This window comes from Mobula birostris, chromosome 1 (assembly GCF_030028105.1).
Source record: "Mobula birostris isolate sMobBir1 chromosome 1, sMobBir1.hap1, whole genome shotgun sequence".
Classification (NCBI taxonomy): Eukaryota; Metazoa; Chordata; class Chondrichthyes; order Myliobatiformes; family Myliobatidae; genus Mobula; species Mobula birostris.
In genome coordinates, this window is record NC_092370.1 from 7044874 (window position 1) to 7062677 (window position 17804).

The window sequence follows — 17804 nt, forward strand, 5'->3', positions numbered from 1 at the left end:
CCAACCTCCCTGGAAAAACCTGGAATTGTTTTAGTGGTTCTTGGAAAGCTTTCTAGAACCACCTGTTTTCTCTTCTGATCCTCTGTAAATGTGACTAAAGTAAGTGACTCCAATATTCATTCATTCAGTTGTTATGTGTCGTGTCATATGACGTAGGCGATCACGTCCTTTCCATGGCCGTGATTGTTGTTGGCAAATTTTTCTACAGAAGTGGTTTGCCATTGTCTTCTTCTGGGCAGTGTCTTTACAAGACGTGTGATCCCAGCCATTATCAATACTCTTCTGAGATTGTCTGCCTGGTGTCAGCGGTCACATAACCAGGACTTGTGATCTGCACCAGCTGCTCATACGACCATCCACCACCTGCTCCCATGGCTTCATGTGATACTGATCGGGGAGTGGGGGGAAGTGGGGGGCTAAGCAGGTGCTACACCTTACTCAAGGGTGACCTAGTGGAGGGAAGAAGCACCTTGCATCTCCTTTGGTTGAGACGTATCTCCATTCTCACACCCCAGACTATAGAGGCAGTACAACTGTGTACATTCCTATGCTGTCATATCTGGCAATATACTTTGTCCAAGTTGTCTGTTGAGTTGAATGTGTCAAGATTATTCCCATTTCGCTTGTGAACTTCACTAGCTGGAAACGGATCAGACTTGGTTTCTGAATATCATCTGTCTGCATCTTATGTGTGGGGAACTGGCTAGAAGTCCATTGGAACACTATACACATGTTTCTCACTAATTTAAGCAGCGCACATCACTGTATGTCTTGACAAATAAAACAAATAGCTTTGTAACCATATTTGTGGATGAAATGAAGGTAGGTGGGTGGAAGGTAGTGTTGAAGAAGCAGGGAGAATTCAGAAGGACTTGGGCAGGAGTGAACCCTTGCAAGGCGGCAGGCCCAGATGGAGTACCTGGAAATGCTCTGAAAACTTGCGCCAAGCAACTGGCAGGACATTTTCAACCTCTCACTGCTACAGTTGGAAGTTCCCACCTGCTTCAAAAATACCAGTGAAATACCATCAGTAATTTACTGATGATACCACTGTTACTGGTGGAATCTCAGATGGAGATGAGAATGCGTACAGGAATGAGATATTCCAGTCAGTTGAATGTTTCACAGCAGCAACCTCACACTCAGTGTCAGTAAGATGAAAGAGCTGATTGTGGGCATCAGGAAGGGTAAGACGAGGGAACACAAATCTATCCTTATAGGATAGTGGAGTGAGTGAGCAATTTCAAGCTCCTTGGTGTCAAGATCTCTGAGGATCTAACCCAGTCCCAACTTATCGATGCAGAAATAAAGAAGGCAAGACAGTGGCTATATTTCATTAGGAGTTTGAAGAGATTGGTTTGTCACCTAAAACACGTGAAACTTCTATAGATGTACCGTGGAGGGCATTCTGACAGGCTGCATCACTGTCTGGTATGGGGCGGGGGGTGGGCTACTGCACAGACATCTTCAAGGAGTGGTGCCTCAGAAAGGTGGTGTCCATCAGTAAGGACCCCCAGCACCCAGGACATTCCCTCTTCTCATTGCTACCATCAGGGAGGAGGTACAGAAGCCTGAAGGCACACACTCAGTGATTCAGGAACAGCTTCTTCCCCTCTGCCATCCGATTCCTAAATGGACATTGAACCTGTGAACACCACCTCACTTTTTATTTATATTTTACTTCTATTTTACACTATTTTAATCTACTTAATATGCATTATATGCTTACTGTAATTGATTTACTTATTTATTTTTTCTTTCTATATTATGTATTGCATTGAACTGCTGCTGCTACGTTAACAAATTTCACGACACATGCTGGTGATAATAAATCTGATTCTGATTAGGGAATGGGCAAAGAAGTGGCAGATGGAATACTGTGTCAAGAAGTGTATGGTCATACACTCTGGGTAGTAGGAATAAAAGTGTAGACTATTTTCTAATTAGGCCATAAGACAAAGGAGCAGAAGTCGGCCATTCAGCCCATCGACTCTGCTCCACCATTTTATCATGAGCTGATCCATTCTCCCATTTAGTCCCACTCCCCCGCCTTCTCACCATAACCTTTGATGCCCTGGCTACTCAGATACCTATCAATCTCTGCCTTAAATACACCCAATGACTTGGCTTCCACTGCTGCCCGTGGCAACAAATTTCATAGATTCACCACCCTCTGACTAAAAAAATTTCTTTGCATTTCTGTTCTGAATGGGCGCCCTTCAATCCTTAAGTCATGCCCTCTCGTATTAGACTCCCCCATCACGGGAAACAACTTTGCCACATCCACTCTGTCCATGCCTATCAACATTCGAAATGTTTCTATGAGGTGTCCAAGGAATACAGTCCAAGAGCAGACAAACGTTCCTCATATGTTAACCCTCTCATTCCCGGAATCATTCTAGTGAATCTTCTCTGTACCCTCTCCAACGTCAGCACATCCTTTCTTAAATAAGGAGACCAAAACTGCCCACAGTACTCCAAGTGAGGTCTCACCAGCGCCTTATAGAGCCTCAACATCACATCCCTGCTCCTATACTCTGTTCCTCTAGAAATGAATGCCAACATTGCATTCGCCTTCTTCACTACTGACTCAACCTAGAGGTTAACTTTAAGGGAATCCTGTACGAGGACTCCCAAGTTCCGTTGCATCTCCGAACTTTGAATTCTTTCCCCATTTAAATAATATTAAGTAATTGGGGAGAAAATTCAGAAATCCGTGGTGCAAAGGGACTTGGGAGTCTCGTGCAGGATTCCCTAAGAGTTAATTTGTAGTTGAGTCAGTGGAGAGGAAGGCATTTGGTGAAGACTAGAATATAAAAGCAAGGATGTAATGCTGAGGCTTGATAAGACACTGGTGAGTCCTCACTTGGCATATTGTGAGCAGTTTTGGGTTCCTTACCTAAGAAAGGATGTGCTGACATTGGAGAGGGTTCAAAGGAGGTTCACAAAAATGATTCCAGGCATGAAAGACTTACTGTATGTGGAGTGTTTGATGGCTCTGGGCCTGTAGTTCCTGAAATATAGAAGAATACAGGGGGATCTCGTTGAAATCCATTGAATGTTGAAAGGACCAAATACAGTGGATAAGGAGAGGATCTTTCCAATGAAAGGTGAGTGTAGAACCAGAGGGCACAACCTCAGAATAAAGGGAATTCCATTTAAAATGGAGATGAGGAATTTCTTTAGCCAGAGATTTGGTGAATCTGTGGAATTTGTTACCAGAGGTGTCTGTGGAGGCCAGGTTATTTGGTGTATTTAAGGTGGAGGTTGATAGATCAGGATATGAAGGGTTACAGGGAGAAGGCAAGAGCAAAGGGTTCAAAGGGAAATGGATCCACCATGATGGAGCAGGCTCAATGGGCTGAATGGAGTAATTGTGCTCGTATGTCTTATGGTCTAATCTTTATCTTTTATCTTTTGAAATGTCTTAAGAAGGGCAAAAATAATGGAAGTGCAATAATTTTTATGCTCACATATAAGATACCAGGAAAATCAAATATCAGCTGATAGTTTTTGCATTACAACACAGAGTTCTGTCACAAGGCAAACAAATGTTTTCAAGGAGCAGCACACTAAAAGTTGTCATTCCATTGTACACACGTTTATCACTAAACAAAACTACATTCCTTCAGACAAAGGTACACAACCCATAAAGTAATATTACCACAAATAAATTATAAACAATAAGGTGCACTTCTGACTCCAGTTTTAAAAAAAATTAACAGTATAATACCTGGTGCTGGCAGGGCCTGAGGAAGAAGCTGTTTCCTAATAGTTCTTGTCCTAATGATATGGTATCTCCTGCCTGAGGGTAGGAGATCAAAGAGGCTGTTGGACAGATAGGAGGGGCTCTTGACAATCCTAAGGCCCTGTGTACGCAGCACTCCTGATAAATATCTGAGATGTGGGGGAGAGAGACCCTGATGGTCCTCTCAGCAGACCTCAGAAAGCTGGACAAACTGAGTAGTTCAGATTGCTTCTGTTTTCTGTACTGTGGAATTGAATTGCAGAATAAAATTGAGCACTAAGTGTGATTGTCACCATGCTGTATCCGGCGGTTTGGTAAAAACGATTGGTGTAGTAAAAGCCCATCAGCTCTTCCTCTTTAGAATTGCTATGTTTAAGAGCAATGCTTGTTCATTATTGGGCACGAGCTGGATGGCAGAAACCGGCCTTGCATCTGCCCTTTTGAGACGATGCTTAACTACCTGAATGTAGATTGTCTGGTGATTAGGTCAATGTTAAATTGGTGGGTTGCTGGGCGGTGGGGGCTCTTTGGATCGGGAGGACCTGTTCTGCACTCTACCTCTAAATAAAAATAAATAAATAAAAATGATTGTTTTTCTGTTTGTAGTGAAGGAGGATGAGAGGCAACTTGAAACAGGTGTACAATATTAGAGGCAGATATATTAGAGGTATTTAAGAGACTCTTAGATAGGAACATGGATGATATAGAAATGGAGAGCTGAGAGCTATGTAGGAGGCAAGGGTTAGATTGATCTTAGAGTAAATTAAAAATTCAGCACAACATCGTGAGCCGAAGGGCCTGTACTGTGCTATAGTGTTCTATATTCTATATTAATTCTGTGTAGTTGTTAAAGGCAACCATTCAGAACTTTGCAACAACAGTGATTTCTGACATTAGCAGTGAAGCCATCTGGTTGTGCCTGTGCCTCCTCCATGACAGGGATCAAATTCAAAGCCTCCCTCAGAGAAAGATCAAATCTGGAGGAGGAATGGGGTTTTGACCTGGCCAAGTGGAAACCCATTCATCAAATGCCTGCAGTACAAACGGCACAGTTGTCAACCTAGTGGATAAAAGTCTTATTGACACAGCTGCACCCTGTGGCCTAGGGGTTAGATACCATTCACTGTTACACTGTCATTGTGGGGTATGGTAGAAAAGAGGGCCATGGAGTCATACAGTACAGAATCAGGTCCTTTTTGATTACTGGTAACAGTTTCTACTAATTCCAGCGGTATTTCCTCCTCCTCCCCCCTTCCCACCCATTCCTGAACACTGTCTCCCCTCCCCCTCCTCCAATCCCTACCCCTGCCCCCTCATCTCCGAATCCCCTTCCTTCTCCCCCTCCCCCCTCATAAGATCAAAAGTGTGCAATTGGTCGCACACTGTCAATTCTAAAGAGGGAAGACTTCATGTTTGCATGCAGCAAAGTCAAAGCAACATTAAGATATCAGCCACTAAACCACAAGGCAATAATTGCCTGCAGGATTCTCATTCCAACATGCCAGTCCATGGCCTCCTCTACTGCCGTGATGAGGCCACACTCAGGTTGGAGGAGCAACATCTTATATTCAGTCTGGGTAGCCTCCAACCTGATGGCATCAACATTGATTTCTCAAACTTCTGGTAATCGCCCTGCCCCTCTCCTTCACCATTCCTCATTCCCATTTCCCTCTCTCAGCTTATCTCCTTACCTGCCCATCGCCTCCCGCTGGTGCGCCTCTTCCTTCCCTTTCTTCCATGGCCTTCTGTCCTCTCCTATCAAATTCCTCCTTCTCCAGCCCTCTGTCTCTTTCACCAACCGACTCCCCAGCTGTTTGCTTCACCCCTCCCTTTCTTCTGGTTTCACCTATCACCAACTACCTTGTACTTCCCTCCACCTCCCCCCACCAACCTTCTTACTCTGACCTCACCTCTTTTTTTCCAGTCCTGATGAAGGGTCTCAGCCTGAAATGTTGTTTGCCCTTTTCCATAGATGCTGCCTGGCCCAGTGAGTTCCTCCTTTCATTCCCAGAGTCATTCTTGTGAACCTCCTTTGAACCCTCTCCAGTGTCAGCACATCCGTTCTAAGATAAGGAGCCCAAAACCATTCACAATGCTCCAAGGCCAAAGCAGTGCCATATAAAGCCACAATTTCTTTGAAGAGGTTACAATGAAAAGAAACAGGATAATTTAGGGATATAAGAAGTATTTCAGTGTCTGGGATAATTCAAACAAGCTTCAGAAAACTGCAAGAATCGATGTTACTATTCATAATTATCCTTCTCTAATTAAAGAGAGCAATTTGCACTAATTAGACTTATTATTAAATGAATTTTATAGTTTATAGAAGGAATTGCTGTGCGTATTCCTGGTTTATGTTCTAATCTTAAGACTATTTCCTCTTTGAAATGTTTTCTCTCTCAATTTGGCAGAGATCTGTGTATCAAGTTGTACAGCACCAGATGGGGGAGCACAACTCACTGGCAAGAATTTGACAGAATCTGTGAATATAACCGTCTGGAAGCGGCCATGTTTACATGTCTGGCTGATATACGAGAGCCGTGTCAACTGGGTTGTCAAAATCTCAAATACTGCACTAATTTTAATAACAGGTAAAGCTTTCCTTAGTGATTTAACAATTTGCAAACACTAGCCATGTTTAGAAACAAAAGATAAACACAAGAGATTCTGCAGAGGCTGGAAATCTGGAGTACCACGCACAAAATGCTTGAGGAACTCAGCAGGTAGGGCAGCATCAATGGAAAGGAATAAACAGTTGATGTTTTAGGTTGAGACCCTTTGAGTCTGAAATGTTGATTGTTTGTTCATTTCCATAGATGCTGCCTGACCTGTTGAGTTCCTCCAGCATTTTGTACTTGTTACTTCAGAGACAAAAGACACTGTGGATGATGGAATCTGAGCCAAACAAAAAGCCCTGGAGGAACTTGTGTAATTAATATTTGAGCAATCTTGTAAATATATTGTTTGATGAAGCATTCTTTGTTATTTATATAATTCATTATGGTTATATGTAAAAATACGTGAATTGTATATGTCATGACACTACCACGTGTGCACCTTGCTTAAGGTAAACACAAAGTTAGACTCACATTCAGACTCCCATGTCTTCCTTGAATTAGTTTTTGAAGTTAACAACATAATAGAACTCAGTAGATCAGAGAACATCTATGGAGGAAAATTGTTAGTTAATGTTTTGGGTCGAGACTCTTTGTCTGGACTGAACGATGGGGGGAGATGGCCAGTGTAAAAAGATGGAGTGAATGGGTTGAACAAGAGATGGCAGGTGGTGGGTGGATCCAGGTGAGGTAATAAACAGATGGGGAGAGTAGGAACGGCATCCGAAGCGTGGAATGCACTGCCTGAGTCAGTGGTGGAGGCAGATACACTAGTGAAGTTTAAGAGACTACTAGACAGGTATATGGAGGAATCTAAGGTGGGGGCTTATATGGGAGGCAGGGTTTGAGGGTCGGCACAGCATTGTGGGCTGAAGGGCCTGTACTGTGCTGTACTATTCTATGTTCTATGTGATTGGTGGAAATGACAAAGAGCTGAAGATGATGGAATCTGTTAAGATCAGAATCAAATTTATTATCACAGACATATGTCATGCTGTTTTGCGGCAGTACTATAAGTTCAATAGGAAATGTAAAAATAAATAATTAAAAGAATATAAATAAGTAATGCTTCAGAAGAACAACATAGTGAGGTAGTGTTCATAGGTTCGTGGATCTTTCATTAATCTGATGCCTGAGATAAAATTAAATTAAAGATTAACTTTATTTGTCACTTGTCATCAAACGTGCAGTGAAATGCATCGTTTACATCAAATCAGAGGATAATACGGGGGGCAGCCTGCATGTGTCGCCAAGTTTCCAGGTAACATGGGAGGAAACTGGAGCATCTGGAGGAACCCACACTGTCATGGGGAGAATGTACTAGGTCCTTATTGACAGTGGCAGAAATTGAACACCAATCTTACTGCTGGCAGGTGTAAAGTGTTACTCCAACTGTTACGCTACTGTACCAGGCGGAGGGGAAGGTGCTGTTCCTAAAATGTTTAGTGTTTCTTCAGGCTCCTACGCCTCCTTCCCAATGGTAGTAACGAACTGGGCAAGTCCATGGTGAGGCTCCATTTGAAGATGTCCTCAATGCTGGAGAAGCTCGTGCCCATGATGGAGCTGGCTGAGTTGCCAACTTCCTGCAGTCTTATCCGAATCTGTTGCAGTGGAATACAGGAAAGGAAGCCGGAGCATGGATTATGACATCAGTTACTGAAAGCAAGCATGCAAGTACAGCAGGCAGTGAAGAAAGCTAATGGCATGCTGGCCTTCATAACAAGGGGAATTGAGTATAAGAGCAAAGAGGTCCTTCTGCAGCTGTACAGGGCCCTGGTGAGACCACACCTGGAGTACTGTGTGCAGTTTTGGTCTCCAAGTTTGAGGAAGGACATTCTTGCTATTGAGGGAGTACAGCGTAGGTTCACAAGGTTAATTCCCGGGATGGCAGGACTGTCATATGTCGAAAGATTGGAACGACTGGGCTTGTATACTCTGGAATTTAGAAGGCTGAGAGGGGATCTTATTGAAACATATAAGATTATTAAGGGATTGGACACGCTGGAGGCAGGAAGCATGTTCCTGCTGATGGGTGAGTCCAGAACCAGAGGCCACAGTTTAAGAATTAGGGGTAGGCCATTTAGAACGGAGTTGAGGAAAAACTTTTTCACCCAGAGAGTGGTGGATATATGGAATTAATTCTCTGGCCCAGAAGGCTGTGGAGGCCAAGTCTCTGGATGCTTTCAATAAAGAGATGGATAGAGCTCTTAAAGGTAGCAGAATCAAAGGTTATGGGGATAAGGCAGGAACTGGATACTGATTGTGGATGATCAACCATGATCACAGTGAATGGCGGTGCTGGCTCGAAGGGCCGAATGGCCTACTCCTGCACCTATTGTCTATTGAGTAGGAAGTGGAGGAGAGGAGAACCTGGTTTACTCTTCTGTGAAGGTTTATAAAGTCAGTGGCCTATCAGAGTGTCAGAAAGTTAGTTTCTGTAATTGATAGGGTGTCTGGAATATCAGAAAGAGCAGAGGAAATTCCATAATTTAGTGATATATCTTTTAAAAACTATTTTAAAACTCCCAAAGCTTGGGCACAGTCGTGTAGCAATTAGTGCAATGCTTTACAGCCCCAGTAATCACCAACTGTGTTTCGATTCCTGCCACTGGCCTGTAAGGAGTTTGTACGTTCTCCCTGTGACTGTGTGGGCTTCCTCTGGGTGCCCCAGTCTACTCCTATATTCCAAAGACATCCAGTTGGGGTTTGATATTTGTGGGCATGCCATGTCGGCACTGGAGCCGTGGTGACACTTGCGAGCTGCCCGAACACAATCTTTGGACTCTGTTGGTTGTTGACGTAGACAACATTTCACTGTGTGTTTTGGTATACACCTGACTAATAAAGTTAATCTTTTCATGAGGGGAAAAAAAGATGTATCCTAGTAACTCTGACTTCAGTCGGCCTCTTTCTGCTTAACTGGGCTGCTTTGGGAAGTTCGAGGCAGATGAGAGTGAACTAGAAACATTAATCTTGACACAAGAAGTGTATTTGTTCATGGATGTGATTGTGGATAGGAATTCTGGCACTTCTGGCAATCCTAATTGCTCCTAAACTAAGGAAGTAGTGTAGAGTAATACATATCAGCAGGTCTGTAGTCATGCATGGATGGGACAGGTAAGGAGAGCCTATTTTCTTCCCTGGAGGATAGTAGCAAACAGCTGGGTTGTATGATAACCTGTAGTTGCATGCACATCATGAGGAAGTTTAGCTTTTTATAACATTTCAGATCTAATTATTTGAATTTAAATTTTCCAGAATTTGACTTGGTTAGTGATACTTATTACAGAATTTAATGCCACTGTTCCGTTTAAGCAGGTCAGTAGTACAGGTCAAAGCCCGTATAAGCTGACGTGCTGATAAAGCTGTGATGGATATTTTTACTGTTAAATGTTTCTCTCTCTAAAAATGAATCTCTCTGTTGTAATACAAAAGAGATTCTGCAGATGTTGGAAATCGAGGGAAACACACAAAATGCTAGAGGAACTCCGCAGGTCAGGCAGCGTCTATGGAAAAGAATAAGCAATCCATGTTTCAAATTGAGACCCTTAATTCTCTGTTATAATAACTGTTGTCCAACACATTTTTGAATAATTTTTATTTGACCTTTAAGGTTCTGTCCACTGGTTTCAATTGATAAATTTAGCAGTTCTTTTTTTAAAAAAAATGACATTTACAGTAATGTAAATTTATTGTATAAAATGAATGTGTGAATGAAATTATATATTTATACAGTTCTTTGATCACTGTCTCAAATTGCATTAAGGCTTCATTCTTACTGAATTCTTTTCAAAAGCCTAGAGACATAAAGTTGATAATTTATGGAGAGCTGAAATGCAGTGAGCTAGATTTGATTTTATCCAATTCAATTTATGTCTAATCTTGTGGAATGTACTGGTACAATTTAATTAGCACTCCTGAAGAGAGAAAATACTAAAGGAGGCCAGGTCAATAAGGAACACAGTAATTGACCTTTTATTACAGAATGAAGTATGGCAATATTTCACTTCCAGTTCAATAGGGGGTGAAGGATATTTGAGAAATGGACTTCCTTTACAGCCTAGGAGGAGGCTATTCAGCCCATTGAATCTCTGTTGACTCACAGACCAAAGATGTTGCAATACTAATTTTCCTTTTATTCCTATTAACCTTACCACCCATACTATTACCATGGGCAATAGCAGAGGGCAGGCCCTTAAGGTGAGAGGGGGGTAATTTCAAAGGAGATGTGAGGGGCAACTTTTTTACACAGAGGGTGGTGGGTGCTTGGAATGGTGGTAGAGTTAGATACATTAGAGACTTTTAAGAGATGTTTTAGATAGGCACATGAATGTGAGGAAAATGGAAGGAGGTGGATATTGTGTAGGTATTAGGGATTAGATTAGTTGGCCATTTGATTGCTAATTTATTTGGTTTGGCACAACATTGTGGGCCGAAGGGCCTGTTCTATGTTGTAATTTACAGTGACCAGTTAATGTAGCACTTTTTGTGTCTTTGGAATGTGGAAGGAAACTGGAGAGCCCGGGAGGAACCCACGAAGTCACAGGAAAGTGTTTCCAGACAGCACTGGACGTCAAGATTGCCGGAGTGTCAGGGAGCAGCTGTGATAACAGCACCTCATTGTGGGCATGCCTTGTCGATGCCAGTACGTCTTACAACAGTTGTGGGCTGCCTCCTGCACATCCTCAGATTGTGTTAATGTTAACGCAAATGATGCATTTCACTGTACATTCTGGTGTTTATGTGATTTAAAAAATAAGTCCAAGTAAATTTATTTTCAAAGTATGTCTGTGTCACCATTTACTACCCTGAGCTTTATTTTCTTGTAGGCATTTGCAGGGAAAAAAAGTAGAATAGAATAGAGAAACTATACATAAACAAAGACTGTCAGACAGTATACAGTACTGTGCAAAAGTCTTGGGCACCCTAGCTTGTGTGTGTGTGTGTGTGTGTGTGTATACCTGCACTCACTGAAATTCAGAAGAATAAGGGGAAATCTCGTTGAAACCTATCGAAAAAAGAAATCCAATGTTGAAAGGCCTCAAAATAGTGGATGTGGAGAGGATGTTTTATGGTGGGGAAGTCTAAGACCAGAGGACACAGCCTCTGTTAGAGGGGTGTCCTTTTAGAACGGGGATGAGAAAGAATTTCTTTAGCCAGAGGGTGGTGAATCTATGGAATTCATTGCCACAGGCAGCTGTGGAGGCCAAGTCATAGAACCATAGAACACTACAGCACAGAAAACAGGCCATTCGGCCCTTCTAGTCTGTGCTGAAACTTTATTCCGCTAGTCCCATTGACCTGCACCCAGTCCATAACCCACCACTCTGAGTGAAGAAGTTCCCCCTAAACCTTTCCCCTTTCACTCTAAAGCCATGTCCTCTCGTGTATATCTCTCCTAATCTAAGTGGAAAGAGCCTACTTGTTATAGCAGGTTTCCCCCACCATCCGAAGGTAGAGCGTTCCTATGAAGTGGTTCGTAAGCCGGAATGTCGTAAAGCGAAGAAACAATTACTATTTATTTATATGGGAAAATTTTGTGAGCGTTCACAGACCCAAAAATAACCTACTAAATCATACCAAAATAACACAAAACCTAAAATAACAGTAACATATAGTAAAAGTAGGAATGATATGATAAATACACAGCCTATATAAAGTAGAAATACTTTTCCACAAACATTGCTGGCACTGTTTGCCGTAGCGAAAATCTCATGCAAGCGCTCTCGGCAGAAAATCTCATGCAAGCGCTGTCAGCAAAAATGCTCTCTCCAGTAACCTTTAAACTATGATGCTGCCAAATCATAGCAAATAACGCGTAAAAATACACAGCCTATATAAAGTAGAAATAATGTATGTACAGTGAAGTATCACTTATGGGAATCGGGAAGACAGCGCAGAGCACACTGGTGATGGTGTTAGGCTGAGTCGTCGCAGGTTGGGGTGATGCAGTGGCCCCCACCCTCCAGGCAGCGACCTGATAGCGATCCATGAAGCATGCAGTGGTGCAGCGGTAGCTGGGAGACACACAGCACATCTTTAAGAAAAAAGCCAAAATAAACAAGCTAATTAATTAGGTGCTGCCCGGCACGTAATTGTCGGTCCAGATCAGAGATGATTGCCGATTACATCGCCTCTGATCTAGGCCGACATTTACGTGCCCGGCGGCACCTAATTAATTAGCTTGTTTATTTCAGTTTTTTTCTTAAAGATGTGCTGCGTGCCTCTCGGCTACCGCTGCATTCTCCACGAATCGGTATCTGTCCGCGGCCTGGGGGTTGGGGTGGTGGGACGCTGGGGTGTCATCTCATTGTCGATCAGGGCAGGCAGCTCATCTTCTCCTATGACTGCCCGCCTCGATGTTGAAGGTCGAGGTTCATCGTCTGCTGTGGCTGATGTGGAAGGCTTGCTTGACTGCTAAACCTCATGCATTTTTCTATCATACAGTTCTTTGTAAGCACTCAAACCATCTTGCAAATATCCGCTAAACCTATGTACCCTTTCAAAATTAAAGTCGTACTTTATTATTGCAGCGAAAATCTCACGCAGTTGCTTCACGTTCAGTTTGCTACTGCATTCGGTTTCAATTGTTATCCTTTCCTCTTCCAATTGCATCAGCTCTTCATCTATCAGTTCTTGGTCATGGGATGCCAAAACCTCTTCAACATCATCTTCATCAGCTTCCACAAGCCAAACTCACGTTGTCCTTACTTCGTTCACCACGATCAAAAAGCTTAATTATGTCTAATTTTATGCTAAGTGTAACACCCTTACGAGTTCTTTTAGGCTTTTCTGATACCTTAGAACTCTTGCAAACGGCTGCTCACAGGCACGTGTTTAAGCAATGCCGGCGAGAATGCCGTTTTGAATCCGGGGGAGAGTGGCTGCTCGGGGTGCGCGGGGCGCTGCCTTTTATCGCGCGCTGTTTTTTTCATGCGCTGATTTTTTTCATAACTGGAAACATCTGTTAGCGAAAACAGGGAACTAATGTAGGTCTTTCGTAACAGTGAGGTTTCATAAAGCGAACGTTCGAAAAGCGGGGGACACCTGTACTCTGTCTATACCCCTCATAATTTTGTAAACCTATATCAAATCACCCCTCATTCTTTTATGCTCCAAGGAATAAAGTCCTACCTGTTCAGTCTTTCCCTGTAACTCAACTCCTGAAAACCCGGCAGCATCCTAGTAAATCCTCTCTGCACTCTTTCAATCTTACTGATATCCTTCCTATAGTTAGGTGACCAGAACTGCACACAGTTCATTCCACAGTTCTGCCTTTATGTATATTTAAGACAGAGGTTGATAGATTCTTGATTAGTCAGGGAATGAAGGGATACGGGGAGAAGACAGGAGATTGGGGCTGAGACGGAAATGGATCAGCCATGAGGAAATGGTGAAGCAGACTCGATGGGCCAAATGGCCTAATTCTGCTCCTATATCTTACAGTCTTATACAGAGAAAGGAGGATATCACATGAAGAGGACATCGATGAAGTTTGATACAATGAGAGTAAAATTATTTTAATATGAAGAAAGTTGCTGCATGAATATTTAGTTGTAAACGTACTTTATGCCAATTAAAATTTCTGCTGTGATCCCTTTATCACCTCTGTGTGGATCCTGCCTTAACATTGCACGGAAGACAGCAGTGTATTTCTATTTTCTGTAGGTGTATTGATTATAATTATACCTGCATTTATTTAGAATCAACTGAATTTAATATAATTATTCATTGAGGGCAGTGAGTGGAGCTGCTGTCTCGCAGGCCCAGTGACCCAGGATTAGCTCTGGCCTTCCGTGTTGTCTGTGTGGAGTTTGGTTTCCATGTCTCCCTGTACTGCATGGGATCCCTCCCCCTTCCCAAACACACAGACGGTCTGGTTAATTAATTGCCTGATTGTTCCGGTGATTGGCAGAATGTGGGAGAGAGTGTCGGATTAATGTAAGCAGATGGCTGAGAGTCGGTGTGGACAGAGTGGGCCGAAGGCTCCATACTTTATGATTAAGTATCAGTAAAAATGACAAATCATTTCTGATTATTGGAAATAGATTTGAGATTCAGAATCAGGATTAATATTATTAATATTGCTGGCATATGTCGTGAAATTTGTTAACAGTGGCAGCAATGCAATGCATATTATAGAAAAAAAACTATTTGTTACAGTGTATGTGTGTGTTATTTAAATAATTGGAAATAAGAAAGTAATGAGATAGTGTTGGTGGTTTCAATGTCCATTCAGCAGATGGCAGAGGGGAAAAAGCTTCTCCTGAGTCATTGAGTGTGTGCCTTCAGACTTGTCTCCTTCCTTCATGATGATAGCAATGAGAAGAGGGCATGACCTGGGTGATTGGGGGGGGGGGGTGCGCGGGACAGGGTCCTTAATGATGGATGCCACGTTTTTGAGGCATCGTCCTGGATACTACAGAGGCTAGAGCCCATGATGAAGCTGACTAAGTTTATAACTCTGCAATTTGCAGTACAGTACTTCCCTCCTGTGCAGTAGTGCCCCCCCCCCCGTATCAAATGGTAATGCAGCCTGTTGGAAAGCTCCCCAACGTACATCTGCAGAAACCTGCAAGTGTTTTTGCTGGCGTACTAAATCTCCTCAAACTGCTACTGAAATAAAGCTGCTGTCTTGCCCTACTTATGGCTGCTTTGATGTGTTGGGTCCAGGTTAGGTTTTCAGATATTCAAATCAAGGTTATTTGATGTCATTTCATTACACAAGAGTAAAGGAGAACAAAGTAATTGTTACTCCAGATCCAATACAGCACCAAAAAAATCACAATAAGATAAAGAACACAATAAAAAAAAATAAATATAAGTACATAAGATAATTTATATACATTTAGGTACAGGAGCATCTGTACTGAAGGTGACAGACAGGAAATGATAAAATAGTGGTGGCTGGCGGTGTGGAGGAGTGGGTTAGTGGGTAGTGGTGTTGATCAGCCTTGCTGCTTGAGGAGAGTAACTTTTTGAGTCTATGTAGCCTCCTCCCTGATGGGAGCGGGACAAAACAGTCCGTGAGCAGAGTGGGTGGGATCCTTCATGATGTTACTGGCCCTTTTTAGACACCTCTCTGTATATATAACCTTGATGATGGTTTAGGCTGGTGCCTGTGATGTACTGGGCAGTTTTGACCACCCATTGAAGTTCCAGTCCACTGCAGTGCAGTTTCCATACCATATAATGATGTAGCATGTTAGGATGCTCTCTAATGTGCATCTGTAGAATGACGTAAGTATAGATATGCACTGTCCAGCTGTTTTCAGTTTCCTCAGAAATCGGAGGCATTGATGAGCTTTTCTGATTGTGCTGGATGTGTTCTGGGACCACGAGAGCTTGTATGTGATGTGTACTCCCCGGAGATTGAAACTGCTTACAGTTTCCAGTGCTGCGCCCCTGATGCACAGAGGGATGTGAGTAGTGTGAGTTCGCCTCACTATAGGAAGGATGTGGAAGCATTGGAAAGGGTACAGAGGAGATTTACCAGGATGCTGCCTGGTTTAGAGAGTATGCATTATAATCAGAGATTAAGGGAGCTAGGGCTTTACTCTTTGGAGAGAAGGAGGATGAGAGGAGACATGATAGAGGTGTACAAGATAATAAGAGGAATAGATAGAGTGGATAGCCAGCGCCTCTTCCCCAGGGCACCACTGCTCAATACAAGAGGACATGGATTTAAGGTAAGGGGTGGGAAGTTCAAGGGGGATATTAGAGGAAGGTTTTTTACTCAGAGAGTGGTTGGTGTGTGGAATGCACTGCCTGAGTCAGTGGTGGAGGCAGATACACTAGTGAACTTTAACAGACTACTAGACAGGTGTATGGAGGAATTTAAGGTGGGCTCTTATATGGGAGGCAGGGTTTGAGGGTCGGCACAACATTGTGGGCCGAAGGGCCTGTACTGTGCTGTACTGTTCTATGTTCTCCTGAAGCCGATGACCATCTCCTTTACCTTGTTGACAGTGAAGAAGAGAAATATAAGTTCAGTGTAGTATAACAGGAACAACTTGATCAAAGAATTCTCAGCAACATTGGTAATGTGCTGTTCTGTGTGAACATGTTCTGTTGTTCAGACCCACAGAGTTGTTTCGAAGTTGCAATGCTCAGTCAGATCAAGGAGCCAAGAATGACATGAAACTGTGGGAGAAAGGGACCATCAAAATGCCATTTATGAATATTCCTGTACAAGATATTAAGACCTGCCAGCCGGAAATGTGGAAAGCCATTGCCTGTTCCTTACAGATCAAACCATGCTACAGCAAGTCTGGAGGAAGCATCTGCAAGTAAGTTCAGTTTTACTGGGCCATGAAACCACTTCAAGAAAATTGTTGGTATCTGTTAATGACTTGTATTTTTACACCCCTTTCTCTCGTCTTTTATATGATTTTACTAAGTTGTATGCATTGTTTCATTTTTTAAAGAAGCTAATCTTTTCCATCAAAATGGCTCATCTTTCCTCACAAATGAACTCCTAGCATCTTGAGGAGCAGTTGGTACTTTGGATTACTGGTTGGATAAAATTACTAAGGCTGGTAGAATATGCACAGCTGTTTGATTTTGTTTTGATTTTGGAGCCTTTTAGAGTTGTGTGTGTTTTGTCACTTTAATTGAAAACAAAAGTTGAATTATTTTTATGTATATATATATATATATATATATATATATATAATATTTTAACAGCATGGGCATGATGGCCTTTAGTACTGTATATTTCTATGACTTCAAGTTAGTGGCATGTTAGTTGAAAAATTGGGACACTCTTCTCTTAGGTTCTTAATTCTCTTAAGAACATACTAAATAGGAGCAGGAGTAGGCCATCTGTCCAGTCGAGCCTGCTCTGTCATTCAATAAGATAGTGGCTGATCTGGCCATGGACTCATCTCCACCTACTTGCCTTTTCCCCATAAACCCTTAATTCCCCATAAACCCTTAATTCCCCTGCTATGCAAAAATCTATCAAACCTTGTCTTAAATATGTTTATTGAGGTAGCCTCCACTGCTTCACTGGGGACAGATTCACCATTCTATGGGAAAAGCAGTTCCTCCTCATCTCTGTCCTAAATCTCCTCCCCTGAATATTGAGGCTGTGTCCTGTAGTTCTAGTCTCACCTACCAGTGGAAACAACTTTCCTGCCTCTATCTTATCTATCCCTTTCATAATTTTATGTTTCTATAAGATCTCCTCTCATTCTTCTACAGTCCCAGGCAACTCAATCTCTCCTCATAGTCTAACCCCCTCATCTCTGGAATGAACCTGGTGAACCTCTTCTGCACCGCTTCCAAAGCCAGTATATCCATCCTCAAGTAAGGAGACCAGAACAGCACGCAGTACTCCAGGCGTAGCCTCACCAGTACCCTGAACAGTTGCAGCATAACCTCCCTGCTCTTAAACTCAATCCCTCTAGCAATGAAGGCCAACATCCCGTTTGCCTTCT

The 17804-nt window shown here is 42.6% G+C and overlaps 1 protein-coding gene across 6 annotated transcripts in view; it reads left to right on the top strand.

The window, feature by feature from the left end:
• Positions 1–17804, top strand: part of reck (reversion-inducing-cysteine-rich protein with kazal motifs) — a 201477-nt gene that overhangs the window by 122673 nt on the left and 61000 nt on the right. For all 6 annotated transcript variants that reach the window (XM_072251980.1, XM_072252007.1, XM_072251989.1 and 3 more), the window contains 2 exons: positions 6160–6339; positions 16443–16652. In XM_072251980.1, the coding sequence (XP_072108081.1) occupies positions 6160–6339; positions 16443–16652 (390 nt within the window). The remainder of the gene's footprint in view (positions 1–6159; positions 6340–16442; positions 16653–17804) is intronic.